The 13,193-nt window shown below is 46.8% G+C and overlaps 1 protein-coding gene across 5 annotated transcripts in view; it reads left to right on the forward strand.

Annotated features, from left to right (window-relative positions):
• Positions 1-13,193, forward strand: part of VIT (vitrin) — a 184,448-nt gene that overhangs the window by 78,071 nt on the left and 93,184 nt on the right. For all 5 annotated transcript variants that reach the window (XM_040429529.1, XM_040429533.1, XM_040429530.1 and 2 more), the window contains exons 3-5: positions 5,897-5,953; positions 8,836-8,992; positions 9,108-9,241. In XM_040429529.1, the coding sequence (XP_040285463.1) occupies positions 5,897-5,953; positions 8,836-8,992; positions 9,108-9,241 (348 nt within the window). The remainder of the gene's footprint in view (positions 1-5,896; positions 5,954-8,835; positions 8,993-9,107; positions 9,242-13,193) is intronic.

Consider the following 13,193-nt stretch of genomic DNA (forward strand, 5'->3'; position numbering starts at 1 on the left):
CATCAAATCAGTAAAAAGTTACTTTTTAAAAAGTCACAAACATTGTTGCAATCTTACTCCAGTAAAAGCATGATATAGAAAGTGGAGTAACATCTCAAAACAGAAGTGTTTAAGGGGGAATGTATTAAGACTGGCATTTCTTATGCCAGTCTTATGAAACGTGGTATCTTCCAAGGAAAGAGGACCATCTCACTAGTGCCCCCTTGCAGCAGTAGCTCCCTATGAGCAGGGGTGGGATTCAAATTTTTAACAACAGTTCCCTACTCAACGGCAGACACACAGCGTCACGGCAGATGTTTATACACCATATACTGTATATGCAACACACATACATAAATACACTATATATACACTACACACACACACCACCCAACGAAGAAGCTAAACTATCAGTGGAGCATGAAACAATGGAAGCGAACATCTCCAGCTGCTCTGCCGCCGCTGGAGCTCCAGATCAGGAGAACTGGAGGGAACTGGCTGAATCCCATGCCTTCCTGTGAGTCAAAATCCAACTTTTTGGAAGCTTTGAAATATGACAAAGAAAATAGCCAGTGCAAATATCCATTCTTAGACAGCTGTTTTGGGTGTTTGCCCCTCATCAGTACGGAGTAGGATTCTGGCTGGCTGAGTGGGATACCTTGGATATAGTTTAAGCAGGGTACTGGGTCTCCATAAAGAGACCAGACCTGTGTGGAGACTTACTGGAGGTGCACAATGGTATGGAGACTTATTAGCAATGCTCTGGGGCTACTTCCACAATTTACTGCTAGGGAGATGGTTCTCTTTCCTTGGGAGATACTTCTTTGCATATTATTTTTCCATGGAGCATTACCAATAGGGTCTTACCCATGTTTCACCTCCTTCCAGCCATCTCTCCCCACTTTTTGTAAAAGTGGTGAGGGGGGTGGAAAAGAGAAAAAAGTCACAATTTGTACTGCAAACCTGTGCTTGGGTCAATAATTGTGACTTTTGTACATCAGAAACATGGCGAGCAATGTTCATACATTCCCCCTTAGACATAAAGATGCACCAAACCTATGAAAACATCATGCAACATTTGATAAATTTGTCAAAAATTACAGCAACATAATGTAATGTATGAAAAGCTTTGCAACAGAAATGTGCAGTGTTTTGGCTGTTTTGTCAAGGGAGGAGGATTGATGACATTTTGTAAGTGGTTAGTGCATTGCCCTGCAGTTTGTATTTACTAAGGGACAGACAGACATTTTGTAGACAGAGTTTGATTTTATCACTTGAAACCTGTTAAAAAGTCACAAAAAGTTAGTGCTCTCTAGCCCCCTTGTGGAGTAAAAACTTACGCCACCTTTATAATAAAGAAGATTAGACTGAAAAATCACTACTAGGAATTTTGTGCAACAAATTTAACAAATGGTGAGTGACAGTTGGCAAATTTGCTACAAAAAATGAGTTAAAAAACAGTAGACGCTCCAAAAAAGTGTTGTCAAATATTACCCCCTTAATACCCCCTTAGACTTCTGTAAAACTGACTTTAAAAATTCCCCTCATGATAAATCTCTCTGGGGATACTTGAAGTCATTTTTTCTTGAGTCTGCAATGGCATATATTTGGCAAATTTATCAAAAGTTGCACATTGATAAATCTGTCAAATCTTTAAACATAACTTTGTTGTCTATAAATGCTACTCTAGTTTTTGTATGCTGCCCCTATATTGGAATGAGATTGTGAATTTTTTTTTTTGTGCCTTTAAAAAAAAAAAGCCATAGTAATAAATCTGATGTGAACCTAAAGAACATAGCTAACAATAACTCCTTAACTTCTTTTTTAACCAATTCGCCAAAGAGCTGTGTAAAATTGAAAAAAGTCACATATTTTTGCGCAATTATGGCATGTACCAAATTTAGCACCTTTAGGCCTCATGCACACGACCATATTTTTTTGCGGTCCGCAAAACGGGGTTCCGTTTTTCCGTGATCCGTGACCGCTTTTTCGTCCGTGGGTCTTCCTTGATTTTTGGAGGATCCACGGACATGAAAAAAAAATCGTTTTGGTGTCCGCCGGGCCGTGCGGAGCCAAACGGATCCGTCCTGAATTACAATGCAAGTCAATGGGGACGGATCCGTTTGACGTTGACACAATATGGTGCAATTTCAAACGGATCCGTCCCCCATTGACTTTCAATGTAAAGTCAGGAGTTAATATACCATAGGATCGGAGTTTTCGCCAATCCGATGGTATATTTTAACTTGAAGCGTCCCCATCACCATGGGAACGCCTCTATGTTAGAATATACCGTCGGATTTGAATTACATCGTGAAACTCAAATCCGACAGTATGTTCTAATACAGAGGCGTTCTTATGGTGATGGGGATGCTTCAAGTTAGAATATACTAAAATAACTGTGTACATGACTGCCCCCTGCTGCCTGGCAGGTGCTGCCAGGCAGCAGGGGGCAGCCCCCCCCTGTAGTTAACACATTGGTGGCCAGTGCGGCCAGCCCCCCCCCCCTCCCCTGTAGTTAACTCATTGGTGGCCAGTGGGCCCCCCCTGTAGTTAACACATTGGTGGCCAGTGCGGCCGCCCCCCCCCCTCCCTCCCCTGTAGTTAACTCGTTGGTGGCCAGTGGGCCCCCCTCCCTCCCCTGTAGTTAACTCGTTGGTGGCCAGTGCGGCCGGCCCCCCTCCCTCCCCTGTAGTTAACTCGTTGGTGGTAAGTGGGCCCTCTCCCCTCCCTCCCCCTCCTAATTAAAATCTCCCCCCCTATCATTGGTGGCAGCGGAGAGTACCGATCGGAGTCCCAGTTTAATCGCTGGGGCTCCGATCGGTAACCATGGCAACCAGGATGCTACTGCTGTCCCGGGTGCCATGGTTACTTAGCAATTTGTAGAACCATTATACTTACCTGCGAGCTGCGATCTCTGCGTCCGGCCGGGAGCTCCTCCTACTGGTAAGTGACATGACCTGTCACTTACTAGTAGGAGGAGCTCCCGGCCGGACCTGTCACTTACCAGTAGGAGGAGCTCCCGGCCGGACGCAGAGATCGCAGGTCGCAGGTAAGTATAATGGTTATACAAATTGCTAAGTAACCATGGCAACCGGGACAGCAGTAGCGTCCTGGTTGCCATGGTTACCGATCGGAGCCCCAGCGATTAAACTGGGACTCCGATCGGTACTCTCCGCTGCCACCAATGATAGGGGGGGAGATTTTAATTAGAAGGGGGAGGGAGGGGAGAGGGCCCACTTACCACCAACGAGTTAACTACAGGGGAGGGAGGGGGGCCCACTGGCCACCAACGAGTTAACTACAGGGGAGGGAGGGGGGCCGGCCGCACTGGCCACCAACGAGTTAACTACAGGGGAGGGAGCGGGGACGGCCGCACTGGCCACCAATGTGTTAACTACAGGGGGGGCCACCAATGTGTTAACTACAGGGGGGGGCTGCCCCCTGCTGCCTGGCAGCACCTGCCAGGCAGCAGGGGGCAGTCATGTACACAGTTCTTTTAGTATATTCTAACCTGAAGCGTCCCCATCACCATGGGAACGCCTCTGTGTTAGAATATACTGTCGGTTCTGAGTTACGAAATGAAAACTCAGCTATGAAAAAGCTTTTATGCAGACGGATCTTCGGATCCGTCTGTATAAAAAGTAACCTACGGCCACGGATCACAGACACGGATGCCAATCTTGTGTGCATCCGTGTTCTTTCACGGACCCATTGACTTGAATGGGTCCGTGAACCGTTGGCCGTGAAAAAAATAGGACAGGTCTTATTTTTTTCACGGCCAGGAAACACGGATCACGGATGCGGCTGCAAAACGGTGCATTTTCCGATTTTTCCACGGACCCATTGAAAGTCAATGGGTCCGCGAAAAAATACGGAAAAAGGCACACCGGCCACGGACATGAAAAAAAAAGTCGTTTTGGTGTCCGCCTGGCCGTGCGGAGCCAAACGGATCTGTCCTGACTTACAATGCAAGTCAATGGGGACGGATCCGTTTGACGTTGACACAATATGGTGCAATTGCAAACGGATCCGTCCCCCATTGACTTTCAATGTAAAGTCAGGAGTCCCTATTATACCATCGGATCGGAGTTTTCTCCAATCCGATGGTATATTTTAACTTGAAGCGTCCCCATCACCATGGGAACGGCTCTATGTTAGAATATACCATCGGATTTGAGTTACATCGTGAAAACTCATATCCGACAGTATATTCTAACACAGAGGCGTTCCCATGGTGATGGGGACGCTTCAAGTTAGAATATACTACGAACTGTGTACATGACTGCCCCCTGCTGCCTGGCAGCACCCGATCTCTTACAGGGGGCTGTGATCAGCACTATTAACCCCTCAGGTGTCGCACCTGAAGGGGTTAATTGTGCGTATCATAGCCCCCTGTAAGAGATCAGGGGCTGCCAGGCAGCAGGTGGCAGACTCCCCTCTCTCCCCAGTTTGAATATCATTGGTGGCCAGTGTGCGGCCCCCCCGGCCCCCCTCCCTCCCTCTATTGTATTATCATTGGTGGCCAGTGTGCGCCGGCACCCCTTCCCTCCCTATATTGTATTATCATTGGTGGCCAGTGTGCGCCCCCCCCTCCCTCCCTCTATTGTATTATCATTGGTGGCCAGTGTACGCCCCCCCGGCCCCCCCTCTATTGTATTAATATCATTGGTGGCCAGTGTGCGGCCTCCCCTCTCCCACCCCCCCGGGAGCTCCCGCTACTGGTAAGTGACAGGTCTGTGCGTCGCATTGCTTAATGATCTGTCACTTACCAGTAGAAGGAGCTCCCGGCCGGTCACAGACAGCACAGCAGGTAAGTATGATGCTTCTATTGCTAAGTAACCATGGCAACCAGGACTGCAGTAGCGTCCTGGTTGCCATGGTTACCGATCGGAGCCCCAGCGATTAAACTGGGACTCCGATCGGAACTCTCCGCTGCCACCAATGATCGGCGGGGGGAAAGGGGTGGCCGCACACTGGCCACCAATGATATTAATACAATAGAGGGGGGGCCGGGGGGGGCGCACACTGGCTACCAATGATAATACAATAAAGGGAGGGAGGGGGGCCGGGGGGAGCCGCACTGGCCACCAATGATATTAATAAAATAGAGGGAGGGGGGGCCGGGGGGGCCGCACTGGCCACCAATGAAATTAAAACTGGGGAGGGAGGGGGGTCTGTCCCCTGCTGCCTGGCAGCCCCTGATCTCTTACAGGGGGCTATGATACGCACAATTAACCCCTTCAGGTGCGGCACCTGAGGGGTTAATTGTGCGGATCACAGCCCCCTGTAAGAGATCGGGTGCAGCCAGGCAGCAGGGGGCAGTCATGTACACAGTTCGTAGTATATTCTAACTAGAAGCGTCCCCATCACTATGGGAATGCCTCTGTGTTAGAATATACTGTCGGATTTGAGTTTTCACGAAAAAGCTTTTATCCAGACGGATCTTCGGATCCGTCTGTATGAAAGTAGCCTACGGACACGGATCACGGACACGGATGCCAATCTTGTGTGCATCAGTGTTTTTTCACGGACCCATTGACTTGAATGGGTCCGTGAACCATTGTTCGTCAAAAAAATAGGACAGGTCCTATTTTTTGGACGGACAGGATACACGGATCACTGAGGCCGATGACAAACGGTGCATTTTCCGAGTTTTCAACGGACCCATTGAAAGTCAATGGGTCCGCAGAAAATCACAGAAAACGGAACAACGGCCACGGGTGCACACAACGGTCGTGTGCATGAGGCCTAAAAGTGAGGCATTAAAACAGGTGAGATTGTCAATTGGTATGATATGATCAGTTTTGGGAGTTTTTACTGCAAATTTTTTTTATTACCACTGACATGCCCATTTTCTCCAGACATAACATAGTGATCTGTTTGTAACCTCTGTTTTGTTGTTGTTTTCTGACAGTTTTGATTCTGACTTGTACATCTGTATCTTCCAAGAAGAACAGAAAGAATAAGCAACGTATGTAATCTCTTTTTTTTTTTAAACAACTACAGTGCCACCTAGTGGTCCTTTTCGTGTAAAGCAATGCTATGCAATGCTCAATTTAATAAACTGTGCACTTGTTATACAAAAAAACTTTATTTTATATCTTTAAAAGGGTTGTCAGAGTAAATGTTTAACCACCATCCCGAACCCCCTGGATTCCAGCCCTCTGCTCCATCCTACCTGCCAGCTGCCAGGTTTTGTTTTAATCACTGCATTGGTGATGTTCCCATATACTGCACTGGATGCTGCAGCCAGCCACTGACCTCAGTGTTCTGATTCTGTAAAACGCTGAGGCCACTGATTGGCAGCAGTGATCACACGTGGTATACAGGAACGTCATCACTGCAGCTGTGGGGAGGATTGTAGGAAATTAGGGGGTCTGGGGCGTTAGTATGCTTTTTAAAAAATATTATTCTAATATGTTCTCTGCCTTTAATTTAAACTTTAATTCAAACGACCACATTAAACCAAAGAAACCGATTTGCCTAAATTAATTGATCTAATGACCACAGTCAGGCACTATTAAGTGAATGGGTCAGAGCTGCAACATCAAGCACAGCTGCTATACAATGTACAGCGCTGTGCTTGGCATGCTGTGTGGAGGCCGCAGCCGTCACCAGAGTGCCATTGTCATTTCAAACAGCTCGTCAGCAGAGGTAGCGGGAGTCAGATCCTCACCAATCAAACATTGATTATCTTTCTTGAGGATAAGCAATCAATATCAAAATCCTGGACAATACCTTTAAAGTTTGGCAGACTTTAGAGCAAGGCAGGCAGACTCGGCAAAACTTACTTCATTAAATTCCAAACCTGATAAAATGACCTCATTGACAGAAGAACCAGTGAAGGTGTCTGAGCTTCTCTTCAGATCTCTGCTCTTGACTGTAGAGCTACACGTCCCTGCAGAGAATGTATAAGATGCTAGGTGGGCTACACATTTAAACATAAGTTGTCATAACATGGACCAGAAAATATTAAATGTGAACTTGGCATCTCTAAACTGAAGTCTTGCCATACAGCTCTGACAAATATCATTTGTGAACTACTGCTGTGTCTTGAGTACCATTGACAAGACAACTCTTTAGCTTTACCTCATTCCCATGAACAAGACAAACAGAAGATTGGCATCTAACCACAGTTATGGAGATTTTTGAAAGTGTCTAAAAGAAAAATTATCTCTTGTTGCCCACGGTACAGCTTTAATTTTTTATTGTGCTCATAATGCCACACTGTGATTGTTTTTTTTTTACAAAGATAGCTTTCTTTTGGACCAGGCGTGCTCAACCTGTGGCCCTCCAGCTGTTGCAAAACGACAACTCCCATCATTCATGGACAGCCTACAGCTATCGGCCTACAGAAGGGCATGGTGGGAGTTGTAGTTTTCCAACAGCTGGAGGGCCACAGGTTGAGCATCCCTGTTTTAGACAGGTTTAATAACCAGTATAGTAATAGACCAGTATGCATCCACATACCTTTTAAAAAAAATATTTTAACCTATAGGAAAGCATAGTCTGCTGTGTTTTTCTATATAGTTTTTTTTTTTTTTACAGGAGTCAATAGGTGATGTATGCAGCTGTATGTCTATATGACATGTCGGAAAAATTCCTAATGTATACCTCCAACAAACGGAGAAAGTGAAATGTGAACAGAGCCTGAGCTATGCCACAGTTTTATTAGTGTGGATAGACAGTACACTCTTTTGGCCTCTGTCGGAAAAGTCTGGGCCTAAATAAATGTTTAAAGGGAGTCTGTCACCACATTTCAGCATATTAGACCGATCAAATAGGGTTATATGATCCACCCAGAACTTAAAAACGGTACCTTTGTTGTAGAAAACGGACTTTTCTTTTAGCCGAAAATGAACTTATAAGGTTATGTTAATGAGCCCTCTCAAGTGCCCAGGGCGGTCTCTCAATCCTCGGAGCCCCAGGCAGCACCTCCTAAACGGCTCATAACCCCGCCCTCCGTGCGCCTCTGCCCGCCCGTTTACTCCCCTCCCCTGTCCTTTTCCACTGCGGCTGTGCGGTCCAAATCGTAGCGGGCGCATGCGCAGTAGGTATCGCGATGCCCTGCTACGATTTGGACCGCACAGCCGCATTGGAAAAGGACAGGGGAGGGGAGTAAACGGGCGGGCAGAGGCGCACGGAGGGCGGGGTTATGAGCCGTTTAGGAGGTGCTGCCTGGGGCTCCGAGGATTGAGAGACCGCCCTGGGCACTTGAGAGGGCTCATTAACATAACCTTATAAGTTCATTTTTGGCTAAAAGAAAAGTCCGTTTTCTACAACAAAGGTACCGTTTTTAAGTTCTGGGTGGATCATATAACCTATTTGATCGGTCTAATATGCTGAAATGTGGTGACAGACTCCCTTTAACATATGTGCTCAAGGGTGCAACCACAATGTAGTTCCATAAGTACCAGCAGAAGTGTGCATGGGCAAATAGCAAGGACCGCTGCACCGCCAGAATAAGGGGGCACAGCTGTTACTGTTTGGGAGTCTGTGGGGTATCGGAAAGCTACAGAGGCAAAGGCACACCACTGGTCAAGGCCGAGGTCCATGGCCTTGAGTTGGACCTCTTTACATGTGCCGACAGAGCAAGCAGTTTTCAGGAACAAACTGTTAATTCCAGATAACTTCATCAGAGGAGGTGAGATTTGCACTTACATGCAGCTATGACCTAAGCTGTATGGGAATGAGCGATCGCTACAGATTCATTGTTTGTGGGCAACAGATCCCTGTTTACACAGGACCCCCGGTTACACACATGTGTATATAAGCTTTTCCAAACTGTATGGGCTAAGATAAATGAATGCTCCATTGACTGCCTACTGTAAATCTTATTGTTTATTTGCACAGATGTTCCTCACATTAACTGTGACATCAAAGCAGGCAAGATAGTCAACCCAGAATTCCTTGCAAAGTGCCCTGCTGGTTGTCAAGAAGGGAAGCACCGTATATATGGCACAGACATATATGCCTCTTTTTCCAGCATATGCACAGCTGCCATTCACAGGTCTGCAGGTTTGAACAAGTGATAATTATATTATTCACATGCTCACAACATGAAAACGCACATGACTATATGATGGATGACATTCCACTGTAAATCATTTAAATATGTTTTATAGCGGTGTAATTGACAACTCAGGAGGAAAGATTCTTGTTCGGAAAGTCGCTGGGCAGTCCGGTTACAAGGGAAGTTTTTCAAATGGGATACGATCACTTTCCCTTCCTCGTTGGAAAGAGTCATTTGTCGTAGCAGGTAATAGCTACCAAAAAGGTGCTCAGAAATGTTCTTCACTGCTCATCGTGCAGTGCAGTTATGATGTGTACTAATGTTTTACCATTTATGATAATGGTAAATTGCCTATAACTGATCAAAAAATATTAAGACGGGTTCACACAGGGCAGTTTAATACAATTGTTGATGCAATATTTTTAGTCAAGCCAGAAGCGAATCTTAAGAGATTGTCCATAGGGGACGGGTCTGCTGTGGATTCTCAAAGCAGACGCAGCAGCAAAATGTGCTACAGATTTGTCATAGATTTCACCTTCAGCATTGCAATGAGTGACATCTGTGCCAAAATCTGAAATGTATCTGTCAGTTGTGGCTGTACCCTAAAAGTATTAAGTACAAAATATTTCTATGTCTACTCTACTTTGGATCTACTCCTGGTTTTAGCGAGAAAACAAAACAAAACAACAAAACAATAAATCTGAAAACTGCACCCTGTGAACCAGGTCTAATTCCACTTTGGTATTGTTAATGTTATTTGGTCAGTGGCTGGTACTACAATTTACCTTCTCTCTGCATGTCTCTATTCTAGACCTTAGGTAATCCTTCTTCCTATATGACTTTCTAAGCTCACTTCCTTTGTTCATAACTTTAGCTAAACGCTAAAAACATTCTAAGGTATCTTTCACATCATCGTTCAGCCTTTCCGATCTCCTGCTCCGTTTAGGAGCAGGAGAACGGAAAGGACGGAGAAGGCACATAACTGAGCCAAACGGAGCCCTTAGAACCCCATAGACTATAATGGGGTCCATTATGTTTCCTGCATGCACAACTTTTGTCTCCGCTCCAAAAATCATCTTCTGAGCGGAACATAACGGACTCCATTATAGTCTAAGGGGTCCTTAGGCTCCGTTCGGCTCAGTTATGTGCCTTCTCCGTCCTTTCCATTCTCCTGCACCTAAACGGAGCAGGAGAACGGAAAGGCTGAACGTTGATGTGAACGAAGCCTTAAAGATGTATTTCTTAAAATACCTTTACAGTGGTTACAGCTCAACTTTTCTAATACAGAGTTCCAAAATACCAGCAAAAACATATATTTAAAGACTATGTACACCTTTGGAGGCAATTTTTGTTTATGATTGCATTTTACTCATTTTTGGCTAAAAAACATATTTTCAATTGGCCTTTACTAAACATATTGAGCCATTCTGTCACAAAGGGTTAACTGAATACAAGAAACAGATGGCTCACTATGGATAATCACGACTGGTGCAGGTCAAAAAGAAACACCCCTTGTTCTCAATTATATCGTTAGAAAGTTGGACCGGCACTCAAAACATTCTGAGAGTTATGTGGAACCATACAAATTTATTATAATAAAACCACAATGCACCTAGGTACTATACATCTAATATATAAAATATACCTATAGAATAGATAAAATACATAAAATAAAACATAAATGGAGCACTCTGAGTTGGTTGCTGCTTTGGTTTTCTATGATGACGTGTCTGTATAGGTAAAAGTCCCAGTAGCAAGTGTCTAGTACTCAATCTGTATACATAGGACTTCTAATCTTTATGTAAAAGGACACAATTTCGACTTAGTCCCAAGCTTTCAGAGTCAATCGGCTTTACCCGCTTTATAGAGAGTAGATATACACATTTGTTACTCACGATGTGTTGCGCTGATCAAAAGCTTTTTCTGCATATATCGGTCACGATCCCCCCTGCTGCGCTGAACATTCTTTCGGACAGGACACTCGACGAGGGACAAGCCAAGAGTTCCATGGTAAATTGTGCCAGCTCTGGCCACAGGTCAAGCCTGCACACCCAGTAGTCAAGGGGTTCCTCGCCTCTCAGAGCGTCCACATCGGCCGTTAACCAGATGTAGTCGAACACCTGTCAGTCTAGGCGTTCCCTGAGGCTGGATTCGGAGGGTGGCTGTCGATGGGTGTGCTGCAAGAATGATCTCATATCCGAAGTAACCAACACATCTTCAAACCGCCCTCTTCTTGCATGCGCTGTAGGATTGGTACCCCCAACTGTTTATCTGGGAGTGGAAATTCCTCTGCCAGCGCATGCAACAGCAGAATGCAGCATCTCTCGAAGCCGGCCTGGAAATGCTGCATTCTGACAGCCCTCTGTGATGCTGGTAACATGTCCGCCATTTTGTGTTTGTACCGGGGGCCTAAGTACGTTGCCACCCAGTACTGGTCCTTGCCCTTTATGCTTTTTATACGGGGGTCCCTCTTCAAACACTGGAGCATGAAGGCCCCCATTTGCACTAAATTGGAAGCAGTGGAGCGGCCAGGCTCCTGCTCATCGCCCAGGAGAATGTCGTCCTCGGTCTCCTCCCCCATCCACGGACAACACCAGGGATTCCTGAAAAGTTTAAAGACTGTGTAACGGTCACGTCCACACACACACAGGGGGAAGGATAGTGACCACTGCGCTCCACCCTCACCCCTGGCCCTGCCTACTTGCCTCACGAGTCCTGATGACAGGGGACAACTGGACGACAGTCCCTTACTTAGGATATGTGCAGGGAAGACAGACAAGACAAAATACGGAACGTGAACGGACCGGGTCAGAACCAAGAGCTACGCAGTACAAAGGGTTAGGCAAAGAATGGTCAGGAGAAGCCGGGGTCAAATACCAGGAGAGTAGAGAAGTACCAGAGGAGTCTGCAAAGAGTAGTCAGGTGGGAGCCAAGGTCACAATACCAGGAGGGATGCGCAGTACAGGAGGAGCAGGCAAAGGATCGTCAGGGAACAGGATCAGGTGAGTATTCAGTAGTCCAAAAAATAGCCAAGAACCTAGAATTAACAGGCAACCTGTGGCCAGCAGGCTGCCTGTATTTATAGTGGGGTCTGAGGGTCATGTGACGTGGCCAGCGTCAAATGACCGACAGACAGACAAGTCGAGCACCGAGTGATCAGCTCAGCGCTCTAGCCAGACCTAGGAGCAGGGAGCCTCCCAGCTAGCAAAGCTGCCCTGGGAATGAGGCCAAACACAGATCCTCGCTCCCGAAGCTAAGCAGCAGGTCTGCGGCTGATGGGAGACCGAGTATGCCTTTGGCGCCCCGTGACAGACTGCTCTTCTTGCTCGTTCTCCTCCTCCCCCCAGGCACCATCCTCCTCTGACTCCTCTTCAGACTCCTGCTGACTTGGCTCAGATGGAGTAGCCCCCCCTGTGAATTTATTCAGCATTGCGACTTCCTTATCTTCCTGCTCCTGCTCCTCGACAGCTTGATCAATGACACAACGCAATGCACGCTCAAGAAAGAAGGCGTAAGGTACGATGTCACTGATGGCGCCCTGGCTGGGACTGACCAGTTTGGTGATCTCATCAAATGGCCGCAGAAGTCTGCATGCGTCGCGCATGAGCAGCCAATGGCGCGGTAAAAAAAAAAAACAAGCTCACAAGAACCTGTCCTGCAGCAGATTTCGTACAGGTAGTCATTAGCAGCACGTTTCTGCTGGAGCAGCCTATCCAGCATTTACAAGGTGGAGTTCCGGCATGTCGGGCAGTCACAAATAAGATCTTCTAAAATGGCCAGAGATTTTTCTGGCCGGCCGCAAGACGTCCTGGACCCCGGGGGTATTTGGCAACGAATCGCTCATGACTAAGTTCATGACGTGTGCCATGCATGGCACGTGTCTCATTTTGCCCTGTTTCAGCGTGCTCAGCAGATTGGCACCGTTGTCGCACACCACTTTACCAACTGTCAAATTGAGCGGGATCAGCCACTGATCGGCCTGTGACCACAGAGCTGAAAGGAGTGCAGGACCGGTGTGGCTCTTGGCTTCCAGGCACAACAGCCGCAGCACAGCATGGCAACATCTCACCTGGCGCATCAAATAGATTCTGGGGAGCTTGGGGGGTGCAGCGGAAGAGGCGGTAGCAGTGGAAAAGAAGAAGTCAGCCGAGGAGGAGACGGAGGATGGAGTAGGAGGAGGAGAAGAAGAGGCAGGCCT

Source organism: Bufo bufo, chromosome 4 (genome assembly GCF_905171765.1).
Source record: "Bufo bufo chromosome 4, aBufBuf1.1, whole genome shotgun sequence".
In the NCBI taxonomy this organism is placed as follows: domain Eukaryota; kingdom Metazoa; phylum Chordata; class Amphibia; order Anura; family Bufonidae; genus Bufo; species Bufo bufo.